The following is a 21,997-nucleotide window of genomic DNA, read 5'->3' as shown; positions in this document are numbered from 1 at the left end:
AGGATTATTATTATTTCGTGCTCAGTCTGAGGCATCATTGAAGCATTAAAGTGCACAAACATTGGCACTTTTGGAGCTGCCAATAACAGATTAAGACCGTATCCTGTGCTGGTCCTACGGGTGGGAATGAATCATGGGTCAGTCTGCCAGGAGTAGAACAGAATGATGCAACTGTTCCACAACATAACATGGAATTGTACAGCATATCAAGATTCAAATCCTCTTATAGGAATAAAAGTCTGGATAAATTACAATGTTCAGCCACTGCCAGTCTCTAAGGCTTTGCATATATGAGCATTGTTGTGCAATGCACTTACTTAACACAGGTTTTTCCTACTTGCTCAAATTGATTTCAAATAGTTCCTTAAGGTTTATGGCAAAAGCAGGAACAGTGACATTTCAATCAATGTCCTGTTAAGATTCTTATACACAGCATAGCAGATATAGAACAACAACTACTGGTAACTCGACCCCGGCTTAACTCGTGATTATCACTTAAGTCATCAGGCTCTCGCATTTATTTATGCATCTATACAGATGCTTAACCCTACCATTCTGGATAACTCATCATTTTCCCTCTTGGAATGACGAGTTATCAGGAATATTTGTTTACTTTATTTGTTATCATAGTTTTCAGATACTTTGAAGTCCCCTGAAATGAACTGCTTGTGAGATGAAAAACAAAAACAAAGGAAAAAGTTACATTATTAAGAACAACATTAGGATGCACACACCACAGGAAGAAACCGTGTGGATACCATAAGCACTACCTAAGGGCACTCTGGCAAAAATCTCTATGAACCACTGAACAGCAGTGAAATCCACTGGTGCGCAACATCTGGAAATAGAGAAAAAATAAATTTATGGGGTTGAAAAAATGCTCAGAGAAATGCATAAATGGTTAACTCACACCAGAAAAGTGCCTTGAGATGTAAAGTCCATTAATCCAGGAAATGCAATGCCTGTCATGCTAACTCACTAAACGTAATTCCAAATTGAGATCAGGGAGAAAGGTCCTCACGAATTGGCATAACATAATATGGTTCCCTGGAGCAATGTATTTTGCTTCCAGAGGACGTTTTTCTGAATCAAGGTGCCAGTTATGGTTCCATTTTCTCAAGGAGGTTCTTTTCACTACAATACCTAGAATGAGGAGAAAGTTGAGATGTGCTGAATTCTAAAAGCAACTTTTGGCCAACAGCGTGTTATCAAAATATCTACTCCTATTGACTTTGTGTCATTGGGATTCAACTGACAAAGTAGAGTCTAACACAAATATTTATGATCTATGTAGATCATATTAAAAAAAATGTTTGAAATAAATAACATTGAAAGTATTGTGTATTTATCAGAGAAGTACTGAAGGAGGAGTTTTGCTGGAAAATGACCACTGTGGGGCACCACAAACTCAGTGAGCAATCACTTCTCCACCTATACCAAGATACTTAAGACCCTCATAGTTGTGTAAGAGTTCATATTAAACATTTTGCTGTGTGTTTTAATCAACTGTACCTGTTAAGTAAAGTTTATGGTATACTGGTACTAAATCTGCAGAATTACTACAAAAATTAATAGTCTCTAGAACGGAATGTACAAAAAAAGTCCACATTACACTGTCTCAAATGTAAATTTAAATATAAACCTATATTTTTGAAAATCAAGTGAAAGTACAGTATTCAGAACTACAAATTCTGAGCAACTCCAATAATACGCACTTTCCTAGAGTGCGAGTTCGCTTTCAATGCAGGTGTCCTGTAGACCTGCTGAAGTACACTTCCAGCATGGACCATCTGGCTTCCTGCACTAGAAAACAGGCACCTTATGGTCTGTCAGGTCAATACTGATATCACTTCCTGCAAGCTATCCAAATGAAGCACTGCTAATGTTACTTACTCTGCCCTGCATTTCTTGTGCATAGTGCATATTCTTGGATATACATTGGTTTGATTCTTCATTAATTCACTATATGAACAACAAACAACAACAAATTGCATTTTTATAACACCTTTCATGTTGGGAGCACTTCCCAAGCAGTTGGATAGTGAAGGGTACGCACTCAATCTGGGGGTTGAAGTCAAGAGGGGTGGAGGGTAAGTGGGGGTTGAAGTGGGCATGGTCAAAGAGGAAGGTCTCGAGATGGGCCTTGAAGGAGATAACGGAGGGGGCAAGGATTATTATATCAAGGGTAATAAAGCTGGAAAAACAACCAGGAGTGGAGGCTGAGGAAGAGGGAGGAAAGAGGTAGGAGAGAAAGCAAAGTATTCTTTGCTTGAACTTTACAAGGACACACTGCATTTCTGCTGCTGATTTTCAGACACCCTGGGTAGCAAGGAGTAATCCAAGACAAACTTGGAGTGACAGATATGTCCTAAAGCTAATCAGCTAAATCAGTCCCTGCTGGAAAAGTGCTGTGCACTTATATAATTTTGTTAGAGATAAAAGTTGCATAATGGTCAGTGAAGGGTCACATGCTATGTTTCCATCTGGTAGCTTGTCTAATAATAATAATCCTTATAAAATCCTTATGTAGTTAGTTGCACATAGCAATGTCCCACAAACAGCCATGGAGTGAAAGACCAATTTTATTTGGGGGGATTGTTGGCCTGGACACCGGGAGAAATTTCCTTCTCTTTTCGAATAGTGCCATGGGATCATTAATGTCCACCTGAACAGGCAGAAAGGACCTCGGTTTAACGTTCCATCCAAAGGACGACACTGACAATGCAACATATCCCCCAGGATTGTCAGACAATGTCCCAAAATGAGGCTTGAACAACAACAACAAATTACACTTGTATAGCACCCCTCACATCGTCCCAAGGTGCTGGACAGTAAGGGTTTTTTTGAACCCGAGCTGGCAGTTGGGGTCAGGAGAGGTGGAGGGCAGGGTGGGAGTGGAGGTGGGAAAGTGTCCGAAGGCATGGTCGAAGAGGAAGTTCTTCAGGCGGGACTTGAAAGAGGCAAGAGTGGGGGTGAGGCAGAGGGATTGCGTGATAGCGTTCTAGAGTGTGAGGGCAGAGACCCTGAATGCCCAACCACCAATGGTGTGGTGGGAAGTGCGGGGGACATGAAGCAGGCCAGTGTCCACCGAGCGGGAGGAGCGATCTCATAACCTTCTAACTCGGAGGTGAAAATACTACCATTACGCCACGTGCACACGAAGAACTGATAGCATTTACTTAAATGCGACAGGTAGATCTAAGCAATTAGCAGCACAGAGCTACAACAGATGCTCTGCACCACCCCCAACCCCCGGCAATATAATGGTATATTACATGCAAGTTTTGATCTGAGACAAAAAAATGTAGATTTATATTTTAAATGAATTTAGAAACCCACAGCTGCATTAATAATACAAAAAAGCAAATGAACTGTCAAAATTACATGAACGCATACAAAGAGCAAAGAGTAATTTTCAACACAAATGCTCATACTTACTTCACCCAGAATATCAATGATGTCACCAATTTTCAGCTCCAGCTCATCTTCATTCTGAGGGGCATAACTGAACACTGCTTTACATCTTCTTCGTCTGTTTTGTTCAGCTGGTGGAAGGGACAAAGAAATTCACATTCTTATAAGTAACTCTGCAGGAGAAAAATTGGGAAAAAAAGCTTTTCCACTGCCAAACTTTGATAGGCCAGCTACAAAATAAAATATTCTGTTCTGATCGACTGGGAACACAGTCAAACCTGTTGAAGCAACCCCCCTCTATTCAGCAACCACTTGCTGTCAACAACCACCCTGGAACAGTCCGGACAGATTTTCCATAATAAACCAACTCTATTCGGCAACCACCACTCTTTGTTAGTCCTGTCAGTGTACTTTTTCAGCAACCAGAGCTGGTTTCATGGGCTGCTCAGCATGATGTTGGTGTATGCTAGGAGTCTAGCGGGAGTCTACACGTTGGCCCACAGAAAATTTTGGCCCACGGAAACAGTAACATTCTGCAATTGATTAAAACTAGTTTGTTTTATGGGTTTGTATGTGCACTGTATTTTTCTATACACTTAAAAATTCCACACCCACAAACAAATGCTTACTCAGAGGCCACCCTTACATAAAGGTCACTTTGGTTCAATCCCCTAAATGATTGATTGCAAATACAGTTAAACCTGTTTTCAGCAAATTGCTCCATAAATTGTAAACATACAATTTAACATAAACAGAAACATTTCACAAATTAATTAGTGAAATTCAGAAAATGTTAACCTTCCTTCTAAAGTACTTTTTACAATTTGATTGCAATTTTTATCATTTTTACAATGGATGAATGTGCACATTGTTCACATTCATCACTGGTACTATATCAAACTAGAAACTGCAGGGCCATTATCAAATTTGTCCTGACTAACCAATGAACACACTGTCAACACCACACCTTAGCTAGGAGCAAACTACCTGCAAATATCATGTGTATGAAACATTAGCATTATACTACAGCCAAACAGTAAAAATGGTTACTGAAAAATATAGTATGTATATAGTACTATACTCCTCCAACGAGTAAAGCTGGCAAAGTACTATAGCTGGATTAAAATGTTTATAAACTAGTAGAAGAAATTAATATAGCATCTTAATATGCTATCTTAATATAGCATCCAATTTTAGAGATGATTAAAGCAGTGCATGAATCATAGTCTACTTCTGCATTCAGAGAATTTTGCTACTGAGTATAACGAGAATTGTCCTTACACTGCATTATGCATTAAGGTTGGTTGGTGTCCAGCTGCACTGAAGGCCAAGATTAAAAAACAACTTCCAAGAAAAAATGTGAAGATTTTAAATAAATAATTCAAACAATAGACAGAAAAAAATGTCAAATCCTCACATTAAAGACCAACATCGTAAGCATCCACAATAAAAAGTTTAAATTAATTTAATCCATTAAATAAAATGTATTAAACAAAGGAAAAAAATGAAACACCTGATTCATCAAGGGCATTCCTTGCACGGCTGTTTATAATTCTCACCATAATGCACTCTACCAAACTTATTCCAAAAACTGAGGAAGGTTTACAAAGACATACAATGAATGTACAGGACGGAAACGCCACTCAGCCCAATCAGTCTGTGCTGGTGTTTATACTCCACCCGTGTCTCCACCCACTTCTTATTCCCTTCCATACCCTTCTATCCTCTCCCTCATGTGAAAGTCTTTTCCCCTGAAAAATAATTCTGAGACAAACCTCAGTGAAATCCTCTCTAACTCTTGAAGGTAACCAATTCAAATTTGAAAGTATCTGAGATTCTAACTTAGATAAAATCTTATTCAACCTAAGTAGATGCTCTTCATCAACAACACATTCCCAAGCACCAACAGATCTAGCAGAAACAGGTCATTGAGCCCAACAAGTCCATTCCTGAAACCCCAATATAAATAATAATAAATAATCCTTGCATTTAATACAGCGTTTTTCACATTTTCTAGACATCTCAAAGTCCTTCTAAAGTGAATTGACTATATTTGTGGGCGAAACGCGGTAGCCAATTGCGCACAGCAGTGTCCTACAAACAATCGTGGATTGATGTGACCAATTTTATTATTGTTTTTTTTCTTGAGACTATTCCCTTCTCTCTCATGAAGACAACAACAACAACAAATTACACTTGTATTGCGCCCTTCACGTCGGAAAGACGTCCCAGGGTGCTGGACAATCAGGGGTTTTGGACCCAAGCTGGGAGGTAGGGTCAGAAGGGGAGGAGGGCAAGGGGGATGGGGGTGGGTGGCCGAAGACACAGTCGAAGAGGAAGGTCTTCAGACAGGACTTGAAGGAGGCAAGAGAGGGGGTGAGGCAGAGGGGTTGCAGGATACAGTTCTAAAGTGTGGGGGCAGAGATGCTGAATGCCCGAACACCAAGGAAGTGCAGGGGGATCTGAAGAAGGCCAGTGTCCATTGAGTGGAGGGAGTAGACAGGCTGATTGGGGCTATGAGGTCAGAGAGGTAGGGGGGAGCAAGACCGTGGAGGGCCTTGAAGGTAAGAACAACGGTTTTGTACCCGATTCTCTGAGGAATGGGGAGACAGTGAAGCCAGACAAGAATGGGGGTAATAGGTTCCTGGAGCCTGGTGGAGGAGAGGCCATGAGCTGCAGAGTTCTGAATAATCTGCAGCTTGTGGAGGGAATGGTTGGGAAGTCCAGTGAGTCGACAGTTAGGGTAGTCAAGCCGGGCATAATGAAAGCATGGATCAGGGACCGAGGATAGAGCCCTGAGGGACTCCAAACATGACAGTGCGTGGGTTAGAAGAGAAGCCGTTGGTGGCCATGAAGTGCAGGTGATGGGAAAGGTAGGACTGGAGCCAGGCGAGATGAATAAAACAAGAGGGAGGGAGGGAGAAAAATTGATCTCAAATCTTACTTAACATTTATTCACTGTGTACTCTATTCTGACACTCACAGGCCAAGTTAACTTTTTTTGCCTACATCATTCAAATAGCTGCGAAGAGTCTCAGAGGTAATACATTGGCTCATTTGCTTTATGAATTGGAGGATTTTAGCGACCGTTTTATTGTCAAATTTGCACGATTTCTGAGAGCAAAAACATTTTTCCTCCCAACTTCCTGGCCTTCCCACATCATGCATCAATTAAAAAGCTGCCAGATAAGCTATCTGCCTCCAGTCCGCCAACAATTGTGATTTATTTAGCCATTAGAAGCTGTGCAAGAACAGCTACAGAATAATTTTACCAATTTTACCAATTTTTCCTCAGCTTTTGAGTTTGGGATAGGTCAATGTCTTATCACAACTAAACTGAGACAGGAATACAGGCACAGAAAAGTCACAAGCACAGAAAAAGGCAGGAGAAAACAAATTTAAATAAAATGTTTAAATGCTATTAACTGTTCTAATTTGAACTTATCTCAATTCAGTTTCCTGTTTGTTCACACGTTGAAATTGAAACTCTGAAATATAGAAACAGTTTCAATGATGCATTTCAACTTGTGTCTTATAAAGAAAAGTATGCTTATGATAATCAAAATTGTCACTTCTGCTACAATGGCCTGAGATGAGATTGCGATAAATAACCAAATTTACAGTGTCTTTCATCGTATTTCACCACAGCTTTTCTTCCTTCTTAAAAGCTGTCACTGCTTCACCTCCTTTTCTTTGTGCAACTACTTCCTTGAAGTCAATGCGAACAAGTAATTTCATGGTCACGAGACACAATTTTCCACCTTTCATCACTTAATTGGTAAAGATGATGACTCAGGGATTGTGCAATGATTCTAGGGGCTCTAAGGCTTTAGTCATTTATTACATCTGTGTACGCCAATAACAGGAGTAAAAAAAATGAGGCCGAGATGCAGAATTAGGTTGATATCCAGTTAGGGGAGTGAGATTTTGTTACTATAAAGATTGAAAGTTTTCAAAGCACAGGATTTTGGAGCAGTATAGTTATTTGCTTGCTTGGATTAAAGAATAAAAGATATTTTTAAAGAATTAGTTGTCATCCCTTCAAAATGACAGGCAATATGGAGCCTTGTGAATTAATCAACATGTCTTTGCACGTGATATCTGAAGGCTCTGAATGTGCACTAATAGCACTGTTTAGCGGTTAGATAAAGAGCAGGAGATAAACAAAGAGTCAATGCCGTCACCATCATAGAAGCGAGGCCACCATTAGATTTCCAGCAGTTTATGCAGAAGCAGTTCCTTTGTTTCCACAGATTTTGTCAATGGATTAATTATCCAAAATGTTGCCTGAGGTGTACTTCAATATTCAGGAAATAACATTTTTTGAAAGCCTTTTTTTTTCTATTTTCAAATACTGAAACATGTGCAATTCAAACTGATTTTATTTTACTGATTTTAACAGGTTGTTATATTAACTCAGACGTCCTATCCTGTGGAATAAGTAAGTGGTGCAGAAAGGAGTATAGCAAATCTGACACAGAAAGCTGCATACTAAGAAGAAAGCCACACTTGATTGTACATTCAGTGCAGGGATTTTTCAAAAAGGCATACAAAATTTTCTTCAAATAAATTCTTCCTGATGGGGTGCAACTGGTTGAGTATTTCCAGTACTATTACGCTTCAATCACCATTTATAATGCAGACATTGCAGCAATACATATTTCTTATTTCTTGATTCAAGAATGCAAAATGGTCACAAATAATGGGGAAAAAACTCAAATAAGAAAACTGCAGCAAAAATAATGATTAAGATATAAAGTATATCTCATTGTTGGGAGCAGACGGTAACCATATAAAATGTATGAAAATGGTATCAACATAAAATGTATGTTAGGGTTATGATAAAACAGATTTTTCTCTTTTATGTTAATCCATATGTTTAATTGTTGATTGTGGAGAATCAGCAGGATGTTGAAGGAAGTACTAATATAGTACTCTCAGATAGTGCATGTTGGAGGTTGTCAGCAATGAATTAAGACAATAGTCAGACAGAATCTCAAAAGAAGCAATTAGAAGAAATAGAGAAACACTAGCTGGGGTAACAGACAGATGTGTGCTCAAAATATACATACATTTGCTAAAGGAGGGAAAACCAGGTAACCTTGGTCCAGGATACATGTCATAGTCGGGAGGTTGTCCATCATAACTAGACCAATTAGTATGAGTCAATGAGTAAGAAAGAAAGAAGCAAGCTGGTAGAGTAGAGATTAGGAGACAGATGTATCCTTGATACATCAAGGTTGAAGCCGACCTTATGGGCCTCCTGCACAAACAGGACTTAAGGGAGGTAACTAAAAGGAGGACATGTTTTAGAAAAACATCAGTTATCTTGTCCGGTCAGATCAAAGGTCAGGAGAGACGTACAGAAAACCTGGATAAAAAGGGTATGTTAGAGGGAGATAGTCAATCCGTGAGCAGAGTTCAGAGGGACACCATAAGTTTGTGAGTATACCACTAAGCTGCTCGGGCTCAAAAGAAAGAAGACAAAGAACAGCTGCTGCTGACTCCTTTAAACTGGTAATATGAGTATTTCTTAATTGCATGTAATCAATGTGTTTTTAATATAAATATAGTCAAGTATAATCGTTATACTTTGAAATAATCGTTGTATTCCATACTGCTTATTGGATCATTTATTTTTCTTTGTATTGTATGAGTGATATTACCTGTTGTGTAAAGCAGACAAAGGTGGGTGACCCCATATTTGGTATTTGTCGAGTCCTTGTTCCGAACCCTGGGATTTGAATTTCCCAACATCATGAACTCTATGAGCAGCAGACTGACCCACAAGAACTCCGCTCCAAAACAAGATTACCTCATACTAACGGTTCATGAGTAGTCTCGACATTTTCTGTATGAGGTGCACTTTACATCCAGGGTTGTGTGTGTGTTTTTTTTTAAAAATCGCTCGAAGACAACATTTTTGATGTTTAAGTGTGATGGAAAGTGATACATTAATATTGTCGGTTGAGGAAGTCTACGTTTACACTCACTATAAGGGGCACGGAATCCAAATTCTTTAATAAACAAAATGTTCTAAGCTACAAGTTCTATAGTTGGGAGTCCTAATTTAATGGTTACAGCACTCTGGGATACTGCTGTGTGCAATTGGCTGACCCGTTTCGTCCACAAAATATAGTCAATTCACTATATAGTATATTCTGTGAAGAGTTTTGAATGTCTCAATTATGTGATAAGGCACCAAATCAAATGCAAGGATTATTATTCCAAGTTTGCTTCTTTTTTAAAAAAAAGCAGGCTTCCCGTATCAAGCATGAAGCTTTTCTTCAAAATATCAAACACACACCTGGCCCCATCGCTTCAGGACATGATGAGTTTAGTGTTATAAAAGCAGCAGGTCATCAGTTTTGCTCCCTAACCATATTGTTCCACGAGTGCTACAACTAGGTTTCCCTTTTCTGCACTAAGTGAACCAAAAAAACATTTTGCTTTAGATTTAGGAGACCCATGTGGAAGCTCATTTAATTGCAAGTCTCTGGCAATTATTACAGCAAAGAGCTGGCAGCACTTAATTAAATTGCTCATAAGCCATCTGAACATGTGAAGGTAAAAGATTCTCTTAGTAAGGTTCAACAGTTGGGACATGTTCCAATTTCTTGATATTCTCGAGAATTTTAATACTGGTTTAAAAGGAACTAATTTTTTTTAAGTCAGGAGGACGTCTCATAACACTGGCTGGCCACTCAAGCTGGAGGTAGGAGTTGAAAGGGGCGGAGAGTGGAAATATGACTGAAAGTGCAGTGAATGTGGTATATCTTGAGATGGACCTTGAACGAGGTGAAGTAGGTGAAATTGTTTTTTAAAAAATTATTTGCACGATGTAGGTTCTACCCTAAATTACCTTTCACACATCACTGATGAAAATGACACAAAGTTCTTCCCCAGTCCCAGAATTTTATAAATCGCACAAGTCTCTCTATCCATCTCTAATCCTTCTCTAACTCTTGGAATTAACACTAATAATAATTATTATTGCATTTATTGCAGCAACTTTCATATCAGGATATCTCAAAGTGCTTCACAGGATTTACTGTAAATTTTGTAAGTAAATGCACTATTTACAAATAAGAATCCAAAGTATAGACAACAACAACAATGAATTACATTTATATAGCGCTATTCACTTTGGGAGGACTTTCCAAGGCGCTAGCGCTCCTCCAGCTTGCTACCTTCTGTAAGGTTTGGTGCCTTCGACCCAATAGCCCATCAATGGAGCACTATTCGCATAGCTACCATAGATAGGTTAAAAAACGTCCACTATAATTACTACTTACACCATAACAATTTATGCTTTACAAACATAAATAGGCAGACACCTACCCACACATGTTATAATTGTGTCACATCCCAATCAACAACTTGCTAAATTATTTGAAAAAGTGCTAACAACAAAAATGTTGCGGTCCAAGCTGACACTTCAATGCAGTGTTGGGCGTACACTGTATTTTTGGAAGTGCCGTCCTTTGGATGGGACATTAAACCGAGATCACCTCTGCCTGTTCAGGTGATCATTAAATATCCCATGGAACTATTCAAAAAGTGAAGGGAGTTTCTCCTGGCCAACAATCCCCCACATAAAAATAGTCATTCACTCCATGGCTGTTTGGAGGATACTGCTATGTGCAAATTGACTGTGCAAATACAGTCACTCTACATTAAAGTATATCCTGTGAAATGCTTTAAGATGTAATCCCAATGTGAAAGACTATACCAAATTTGAGGATGATTATTATTATTACCATTAACTATTACTATTAAAAACACTAGATAGGTCCCAGTTTGGTTTTAAATCTAGAGAAGAAACAATCCAGAATGAACCCGATAGAGGTGCTTAAGGGTCCGAAAGCATGTGATAAGGTGGATATTGATAGGCTTTTATCACTTACTGGAAAGTCCAAAAGTAGGGGGAATAAATATTAGAGCTAGTAGCAAAAATAAAGGAGAGCTTAGAAGGAAGAACTTCATGCAGAAACTGGTGAAATGAGGAACTCACTATGATCAGAAGCTGTGGCCGAAGCAAAAATCATGAACATGTTGAAGGGGAAACCTGATGCGTACATGAGGGAGAAGGCAGTAGAGGGAAATGGGAGAGGGGGTGGAGTCTCATGTGAATTATAAAGACTGCCATGTCGATCTCTGCAGTCTGGTTCCCAAGCCAGGCAAGTCCACTGTGCTCCAAGGCACTGCTGATAACAGACCAGCCAGCCTGGCTTGCTGGCCAGATTTTGAGGTGCAAATCGGTTACTGGAAGCAAAAAGTTTTCCTATACGACTCTTGTTAACCCCTGCACGCCAAAGCCCTAAAATAGGATGCTCCTGAGTGGACATGCAGTGGGAAGCTTGACAGATTAATCTGCATCTAATACCCGACAGAAGTAGGTAAGCAAGTTTCATCCCTCTAGAGAGAGATATCTGTACTCCATTCCAGACACAGCAACATTTCCAGGTGTAAGTGGCATGCATACGTGGAACTATTCGTCTGGTTTGGATACTCTTAAGTATGCTAATAGTTTCTGCATGTGTCAAGACACCCAGCTGAACAAAAAATGTAATAGATTGTAGATGGTTTCTACAAGTATCAGCCAAATTCTATTAACTAAAAACTGTTTTAAAACTCAAACAAGATAAGGCTGTAGAGTAAGTAACGTTTACCAAAACAGATGTTTGGAAACAAATCATAATTCAGAGCTTATACTACCCTTTTGGTAGAGCAATAGGATACAAACAATTGCTTAGCTTAGAAATAGATTGTTATATGTACATAATACTAGTGTAAATAATATTTACAATCAAAATGTCCTTCCTCATTTAGACGAGAATTCTGCAACGGAATAATGGTTTCCTTAAATGGAAGCGTGAAATGATGAAGCAGAAAATGGAGTGGTTGTTCAGAAGAATCCTGTCTATCTGAGATAAAGATTATTAATTTACTTCTGGCACCTGCATGTCAATCATCCCACAGAGAAAAAAAACAACTATCAACAGGAAAGTCTACCAAGAATTTCACGTCACAAATCACATAAGTTCAAAGGGGAAATTAATAAATCAATTTATATGGAAGGTTTTTGGATCCCTTAATGGAAAAAAAAGTCCTTTCCAATTGAGCTTTTATATTTGAGCTTTTTCATAAATCAATCATAGGACAGTCTCTGAAAACCAGTTAAAAGGTGTCATGGAAGATGGAATTAAATACTGTAGCTACAAAATACATTCTGATAGGAGTTCAACTGCAAGCTCGAGTGGACTAATTGCTATAAGTAGTGTAAAATTGAAGCCATATCACAGAAGAGCAGATCAGTATTTCTAAAAATCATAGAATGAATGTTTTTTTATTCAAATATTGCTTGTGTAACCTAGAGCAGATAAGATGTGAGCGAGTGAGTGAGTGAGTGAAGAAAGTGTAGCCGTTTCTTTCCCTATCAAAGAATAGTCAGCAGGGTTTTGATCTTTTATAATTAGAAATATTTTATTTAAGACTTTGTGGGTATTTAAAATGATCTGTGAGCTTGATTCAGAATGTTATATAAGATAGGCAAGAACTGGAAATAACTTGGGAGAAAGTTGGCAACCAGTATAAGTAACAGCAATCACAGAAGACAAGGGGTTCTTTACACTGGCGATAAGACGGACAGACATAATACCATCACATTTATTATCATGATTCGCTTGCGGCATTGATCTCTAAATTCTTCTTTAACCATTGGCGAGAGAGCCTTCAGCCACTCTGCCCCCAACCTCTGGAATTCCATCCCCAATCAATCTGTCTCACTCACTCCTTTGCCTCCTTCAAGTCCTGCCTCAAGACCCTCCTCCTCGACCATGCCACTGGTCACCTCCCTTCTCCTCCCCTCCTTTCTCCCTCCCTGACCCAAGCTCGGGTCTGAAATGCTGTTCACTGTCCAGTGCCGTGGGACGTCCTCCCGACGTGAAAGGCGCTATACAAATGTAATCTTGTTGTTGTTGTTGTTGTTAATACTTCAACTTCAAGCTTGGCTCAGAAAGTTTGTTGGTTTAAACAAGGGGTTAGAACTTGAACTTACTAGGCTAACACTGAAGTGCTATCTCTTGGAGATGTCGCCCTTCAGCCAAAATGTTAAACCATGATTTTGCTGGTGCAAATGATTGCTGAGTTTATGCACAAAAAGTCACTACATTTGACAATTACGAGGGATGCATTTTATATTTCAATGCAATAAATAATCCTAAACCCGACTTTTTTGTTGTCTTTGTGGAATCTGAATTTTGTTATTCATTCTCATTTTAAACCTCTATCTGGTGTCTTGGAAGTTCTTCAACTACTGGCTTGTTCATGGCTTTGATTTCTTTTTTAATGAGACCAGTGACATTCTGTGGATTGCAGTTAATCAACCATACTTATTCTGGGATAAGGACACGGCCTCTTATTGTTCAAGTAGAAACATTTCATACAAATTTCCATTTCATGCAAATATAAACACATTTCAAATAACATCTAGAATGAAATTCACAGAATTGACATGCAAACAACATATCTCCAATTCATTGTAAAAAATATTTTTACCTTTTCTAGGACTTTTGAGACTCGCATCACTTGAAGATACTGGGCTGCCATTGGGGAATTCACTCCCCAGCATCTCTGTGGGTTTTACAGTTATGTGGTGTTCTTTCTTTACACCCTTTATTTCCTAGAATAAAATATATACCATTAGTTCTTATACAACAGAAAAGGCTGGAAATTTAGTTACACTTGTACTGCAATACGTTAAATTATTACAGCAGTTCTTCCTTGCATATTATCATGACCAGAATAAAATCAGAAGCAATGCTGCTGCCTCCAGAAGTATCAAGACACCTCATCCAGTGTTTTTCGCCTGTTTTATGCCCCCGCTCCCTCTACTCCACCATCAGGAAGCAAGGCAGGCTTTTAGTCAGCTTGCTTCTGTGTTCTGGAAAACTCTTCTAAAATCTCCCTGTTTCTCCACCCTCTTGCAGCTTTCAAAAAAACAGCAAAAAACTTGACTGTGCCTTCGGCCACTTCCCTCCACCCATCTCGCTCGTTCCATGCTTGTGCTCCCACTTTGTAAAATGCTTTGAAATGCACCCTACATGGAAAAGTTACTGCTTAAGTGCAAATCAGCACCTTGGGACGTCCTCCCGACGTGAAAGGCGCTATACAAATGTAATTTTGTTGTTGTTGTTGTTGTTAAGTGCAAATTGTTGAGGTGGGGGGGGGGGTTCTCTCCACCCCTAGGTCAACAATAAGTATTACTGTCTCCATAACACAAACTACCATTGTACTTAGCAATTGAATTTTCACATTGCTAACTCCTACAAACCCACCCCAGGGACTAGACAATTTTGTATCAGCCAAAAACAAATGGCAATTGCAACGTCCACAAAACTGCACTTGCCAGTTCTGAGATATCTGCCCCAAGCTCAGCTGAAGCAGCACTTCAATATAAATGTGGCACAAAGATATGAATTTGGCTAATTCACTGCTGTATCATAAGGTTTTAGCAATAGAGATACAGTTACACATGTGGATACATTTTTAGTTTCCTAGCGTACAGTTTTTTAAAAAAATCAGTTGCCTCTGGGGTGATTTAGAGATTTTCATGTACTTGAAATATGATGCCAGCTTTCAATACATTAAAACTCACATAAGTCATATCCATCGGGACCATTACATCTAATATAATTTGCGCAAAGTTCAAGTTCGAGGCAAACTACACAAGTCGTAGAAAATCCAATTTAATTAATCTGTTGGAGTTAGGAGGTGATTAATACGAGTGATTCAAAGAAATCTAGGTGGATTTGATAGGAAACTGAATGGGACTCGGGTAAATGTATGACTTTGGCATATGATTTATAAAGATAAAACTTATACAAATTTTACTGTATAAATTGGAACAAATCTAAAAAATGTTAGCAACTCAAATGTGCTGATATTTAGGGGCCTTCTATTTTTAAATACAAGTAATTTCTCAATTTCAAAAAGCAATGCTACGATAGGCTTCTTACACAATTGCCTATTTCTATTTCACAACACAGCCAAGTCAGCAAAGGATAATGACTGGATAATATTTCTGCAGTTTTATTTTACAAGTAGCAAGTTATTTTCAAATTGAAGTAAAAATCTGCAAGAGAAAATAATGAACCTTAAACGGTTTTCCTAACAGCTCGACATCTATTACTCATATTTTCCCACACGGTCTCAGTTTTCAGCATGAAGATTCAATTAGTCTCTCTTGAACAACCATCAAGGGAACTGATGGTTTCCTTTGCATATCACCAAAAGAAGTTCTTCACAACAAGGAACAATGGATTTAAACCAAAGCTTCCATTTCCCTTATCTTTATAAATGGACGTAACACTCTCTAAATAAATGAGGATCAAGTACTATTTTATGTAGGAAGTCAAAAAAACTATTAAGCTAATAACATAGGGCTACGTTCATAATTGTTTATGAAGTTTATAATTTACATTTTCCACATGGCCCACAATAAATACACTAGTTCTCAGATGTTCCTAATCTATTTATTCCTAATAAACAAATCTAGTCGAGCAATCTGGTCAGAGTCTACATCAAATTTTGCAGGTGGTCAACAAGCCAGGAAAACAATAAGCCTTCCTGTTACTGGAAGTATATGCACGTTTTGCCCACTGAGCTTCTAAGGTAAATATTACAGCCCGGTTCAGAGATTGTAAAATGTATTTGAAATCCATTAAAACAAAGGCAAACATTTATTCTTAGTCCATGTCTCAACTCCTTTTGGATTACAAGGTGGAGTCCTATAGCTAGGTGGTTATAGCACTCACCTTGCAAGTGAGACCTGGGTTTGATTCTGGGCAGGGCGAAATGTTGGGACACATTTCTTTACTCCACATGCCTCTGTTTACCAGCAATAAGTAGGAACCCAGTTGTTAGTCGATTGGCGGATGGCTTTTCCGGGGGTAATAATTGTTTTAAAAAAATAATAAATTGGTCGCTTCAATCCACGAATGTTAGTGGGACACCTCAGTGTGCAATTGACTGCCTCGTTTCATCGACAAAATATACAGTCAATTTACTTGACAGTATATTCTGTGAGGCGCTTTGAGACATCTCAAAGATGTGCTAAGGAACCATATCAAATGCAAGGATTATTATTATTATCAAGATATTCTCTAGCCAGGTTGGCTGCTCTGTCATCAGCAGTGCCTTACAGTAATGCAGATCCATCTGACTGGGAACCTGACTATTGAAACTGCCACAGAGCATTAACTCCATTTTGTTGCAAACATATCAATTTGGACCCCCACTTACCTCTCACTCTCCTATCCCCGGAAGATCGTCACTTGTTGATAATTACATATCAGACAAGCACAAGGCTCCCGCTAGCTGGGTAGCTGGAAACTACTTGCAAGCTGTTTGGTGATAGGCATATCTCAGCATGAAATGCTTGAGAGCATTGCCATCTCCCTTCTTCCCACAGCCTGGACACACAGCCCTATCAGCAGGAGTTCAACCAGCTAGTTGAGCTTAAGCAGCAGCTTCTCCCCTCTCTGCATACCAATCAAAGTAGATATCAAGATAAACAGACAAAAACTACACGAGATAGCGAAAGCACCATAATCTAGATTGCCCAATGAATAGAAATAGCATCAACAATTTGATCTCACCCAAGTGATTCATCACACGTTCACACAAAACCTGGCAGCCAATTGCGCACAGCAGTGTCCCACAAACAGTCGTGGATTGAAGTGACCAATTTATTATTTTTTTAAGGAATTATTACCCCCGGAAAAGCCATCCAGCAATCGACTAACAATAATAATAATAATAATCCTTGCATTTGATATAGCGCTTTTCACGTCGGGAGGACATCCCAAAGCGCTTCACAGAGCATACTGTAAAGTGAATTGATTGCATATTTGTGGGCGAACGCGGCAGCCAATTGCGCACAGCAATGTCCCACAAACAGTCGTAGAAAATGACCAATTTATTAATGTTTTTGGTTTTGGAGGGATTATTATTAGGCGTGTGGAGTAAGGAAACTTGCCCAAGGTTTCGCCCTGCCTGGAATTGAACTCAGGTCTCTCGCTTGCAAAGCGAGTGGTCTACCCGCTGAGCTACAGGAATCCAAATTGTGTAAGAAATGAAGGAAGCCAGAAACCACCACACACATCCCTAGATCTATTGTGACAATAACTGCCACAAATGAAATTTCTCCGCGCTCATACAGCAAATATAACCCCAAAATATAAAACGACTGCAATCTTGACACAACTATCTGAGGCCCCTCATCCTCTTGATGAGAAGTCTATCCAACCTCGTAACAGGCAAAGTTACTCCCTAGAAATGTAAGCAATCAGATGCCAGGTATATTACCCATGCCTTTAAGCCCACCCCTCTCGCCAAGACACCAAAAAAATTAAAAATCGAAAATATCATTATCCAACTACACCTTACCACTGCTTTTATCCTCACCCACTTGCCTTTGATTTTGTTCTGGCACTATTTTGCTCAGAAATAAAATCTGGCACCCCATTATTTAAAAGATGTTATCTTTACAAATACCTCTCCTTCATGTTTTGAGGCATCCCCTACATCAAGGTTACACATTTTAACAAAATATCATAATGTACCCTGAAGTAAATAAAATAAGCTGTTTATTTTCAACTTCTACTTGAGTAAGCTCTCTGTATCTTTCAAATGTACCGGATTTTAGATGTTACTTATATTTGTAGCAACTGAATCCCAGTATCCATTATCAGCAGTTGAGAAAAGCTTAACAGCCCTTTCTTTACTCGTCAATAAAAGCATCAAATAAACACAGATTTAAATAGGGTCCAACAGAATAACCACTGGAATTAGATTTTCAAATATACTTTAACTTTATGCAAATAGCAAACTTTTAACAAAACAAGCCACCCATCAGAACCACATATCTACCACTCAGTAACAAGGTACAGTATTATAAAAATATTTAACCACCCCTAAACAAGTTTACCCAGGTAGTAGTTCTAAAGTTGCTGTGATCTACACTGCAGAAAAATCCCACCACCTGCAATTTACATTCAATCATAAACCACAGTCAAATTCTCCTTTAGAAGCACTACAATTATGAAGTCAAGCTCCTCTTGCCTCATCTAAGATATAGCCAAGCTATATGAAAGCTTGAAGAAAAATGAACAAGTTTGGAGTAGAACGGGTGGTGGGGGGGGTTGCTTCAGCAAACACAATGGATCAAATAGCCACCCCCTTTACTGGCAATTTTCTATGAATCATCCTGTTATATAGTGTAGACGAAACCTGTATTCTGTTTCTTTTATCTTCTGGATCACCACTTTGATTGTAGCCTATTGCTAATTTCAACTGTGTGCTAACATTTACTACTGGTACTTCAGTTTTCCCTCAGGCAATCATGGCCTCCAAGGGAATCTTTTTCCATCCTGAGCTGCTGGGGGGGGCAGAGAGCTGACCTTATTAGTGAGGTGGAACATTCAATCTTCCTTGTTCCGAATGTTGATCACAAGACTGAAAGTTGATTGTATATATTTTGGTTCACTCTAATTTTATTCATCAAAAACGTCTGGATAATTGAGGGTACATCCAATGTTAGAGACCAGTACTTTATGACAATACAGAACTTCATCACCTTCATAAATAAATTGAAATTTCATTTCAAAACAGAAATGCAAACATTTTTTGTTCAATATGCTGAAGATACTTTAGATCAATCAGCCTCTGGGGCATTAGATGAACTGCTGTTCAAAATACTCAAACCTCTCAGCAACTAAAAATGGCTAAGTCGTTTAAAACATCTTAAGTGAGGACAAGTGCTAAGATACTATCCATTTAAATATTGCTGTTAAAACCTGGTATCTACGTACAATAAAAAAAATCCTTATTACAATATAATGATACTACATTCATTACACCAAGCTTTCGGTCGCTTATGCCCCCATGCTCTGCAACACCCTCCATCTATCTCTCCATTTTGGCCCCCCTCAAACGGTCTTCAAAAGTCATCTGTAGCTCTGATCATCCTCCTCTCCTCTTGGTATGCTGTACCATCTTTGTAAATAGCTCCAAAATGTTACTTTAATTGATGGGCATGATATAAACGCAAGTTGTTGTTCTGTAATCAGAACGGGTTCGGGAAAATATTAAGGTCACCGAATATGGGCAAAGAATAACGCTAATTTACATCATGCATACAATGGTTTTAACTGATGGATAGAATAAGGATCAAGTCCACCTGGAATGGGAACATTCAATGGACTGAAAGTTAAGAATTTTTGTATATGCCGTACCAACATTTTATTCATCTTCCTGCATTTAATACTCATTCCTCTCCTTCTCAGATTTAACATCTTCACTATAAGGAGTGTAACTTTCTATTAGTGATACATTGCCAAAAGCTTCAATTCATTTTTAAACATAGAATTCAGAAAGCCTAGTTCTTCAGAATGGTTGTGAAACGCTCCTTGAATTAAAACATCTAATCCCATAAATCCACTCTTAATATAGAATCCAGGAATAGTTTAAAATGTTATAATAAAATAAGACTGCATGCATGTAAAGGTATTACACATTAAAGTTTTAATAGCTATTCTTTCAAAGGTTTTTACCCTCAAATTCAGCAGCTTTCCAGATTTACATAAGGCCTCACGAGAAAATAAAATTTAAGTTTTCTGTACTTAAAAAGTTCTCACGTTTTCAGCATAAAGTTCAATAATATATTCCAAATAGCCATTTAATAGGAAAATGGCTATCGCTTTTGCAATTTACACTGGAATAAAATCCAAAGATGACAATTCTGCAATTTTGAATATGAGTTTAACTGACATACTTTTTAAATAAATGAGGATCAAGGGCTCTTGGATACGTAAGCATTACATTCAATCTTTCTGAAATCACATTTACCCTTTACTATGAATCACATTTATTTTGTCGTGTGCAAAGCTATGAGGGAGAAAATGACAATGGTATCAAAACAAATGCACTGCCCCACCAATGAACAATAACAATTTTAATCAAAAGCATTTTTTCAATGCTATAAAATATGATCATGAGCATTTTTTTCAATGCAATAAAATTGGTATATGGCCACTGTTACAGCTACCTCTGAACTGCCCAAGGAGAGAACTATTTTCAGAAATTCACATAAAATACTCCATCAGAGAGCAGAAAATACACTGGTGGCTCTCACGCAATTAAGTACCATTAGTCTTCCAATAAGATTGCATTTTACTTTTTGTTACTATCAGCAAAGGGATAAAATGGCACCATGATAATGTTTGTAGTTTGTAGGATTTCTGTAATTAATGCGTTAAATAATACCTCAAATTATATTTGTGATGTTTATATATATTTTAAAAATTTGATCAATCTCATATGAGGAAAGCTGGTTGTGACTAGCTTCGAAGAAGATCCTTGCTCAAGGAGGAGAAATGAGACTATTTATAAACAACAAACTGTTTTCATTCCTTATCAGACATTTTCTCATGGAAAAATGGTCTGCAGCTGGAGAGAGCAATGTTGCATTTGTTTTTATAAAGGAACCATCTTGCAAAAGACAATAGGTGAAAGGTCACCTAACAAGTTGTATAAACGGAGATCAATTCGGATGAGAATCAGAAGAAGAATTGAAGGAAAGGGATTAAATTGGACATGCCATAATAGAATTGGATGTGCCATAATACCTGGATACTTTTGAGTGATCGAATTGAAAAAAAACAAAAATATCTGGATACTTTTGGGTGATATCGAACTAGGAACCATACAATAATAATTGGATACCTTTTGAAGACTTATATTTGGATTAAAATGGACATTAAATTGGACATTGCTACTCTATCTCTTCTGCAGCATTTGGTTAGGTCAACTTAAATCATTGTGAACTATGCGTCGATACAAAAGCATTATTGTGATGTATTCTTTTAATTACTTATAACTACTAATCTGAATTAATAAACAGCTATATTTTTGTACAACATTTATGTCGGTCCTTACTTCACCGCAGGGTCACAAATTTAAATGAACCCTTACAAGTTTGAAATCAATTGAATGCAACATACGGTAGAATAAACCCTGAAGTAAAATAATGTAGCATATAGAATTCACTAAGCTGATTCTCTATTATAACTAACCTTGAGTTTGTGATTAATTTGGTTCAATGTATCTATAAGCATTATCTGCATGTGAAACTCCCATTACAGTTAAATGACAATTCTTATCTGCAGCCGTGCTTTCAGCCATGTCCCAGAGAAATAAAACTACAAATACCAAACTCGGGACATTACTCATTTTTAAGTGAATTGCATTTACGGAAGTGAAACTCCTCTTGCCTTATCTAAGATGATAACCAAGCAGGAGAGAATTAAGTGTTATGAAGGAAATATCTAAATTTGCAGAATAATGTAACATATATTAATTGCATTTCATAAATGCCTTGTCACGTCATCGAGACATCTCAAAGCACTTTGCATGATTTTACTGTGCAGTGTAGTGACCATGTTTACTGTTCAATGGGCCCAAAACAACTTCAATAAGTTCACTAGATTTTCTGAAGTAGCTGCATTTATTCAAGCATAGA

The 21,997-nt window shown here is 38.1% G+C and overlaps 1 protein-coding gene and 1 long non-coding RNA gene across 10 annotated transcripts in view; one reads left to right on the top strand and one right to left on the bottom strand.

The window, feature by feature from the left end:
- sh3kbp1 (SH3-domain kinase binding protein 1) overlaps window positions 1–21,997 on the bottom strand; it is a 100,351-nt gene that overhangs the window by 49,352 nt on the left and 29,002 nt on the right. For all 9 annotated transcript variants that reach the window (XM_042333877.1, XM_042333881.1, XM_042333879.1 and 6 more), the window contains 2 exons: window positions 13,975–14,098; window positions 3,439–3,545 (listed from right to left, as the gene is read on the bottom strand). In XM_042333877.1, the coding sequence (XP_042189811.1) occupies window positions 3,439–3,545; window positions 13,975–14,098 (231 nt within the window). The remainder of the gene's footprint in view (window positions 1–3,438; window positions 3,546–13,974; window positions 14,099–21,997) is intronic.
- On the top strand, window positions 8,826–13,185 carry LOC103177510. Its single transcript, XR_487738.2, has 3 exons — window positions 8,826–8,931; window positions 10,086–10,217; window positions 12,247–13,185. It is a non-coding gene; the product is annotated as an uncharacterized LOC103177510 (long non-coding RNA).

This window comes from Callorhinchus milii, unplaced genomic scaffold (assembly GCF_018977255.1).
Source record: "Callorhinchus milii isolate IMCB2004 unplaced genomic scaffold, IMCB_Cmil_1.0 Scaffold4, whole genome shotgun sequence".
NCBI classification, from domain to species: Eukaryota; Metazoa; Chordata; class Chondrichthyes; order Chimaeriformes; family Callorhinchidae; genus Callorhinchus; species Callorhinchus milii.
This window is presented reverse-complemented; position numbering and strand designations above follow the sequence as displayed.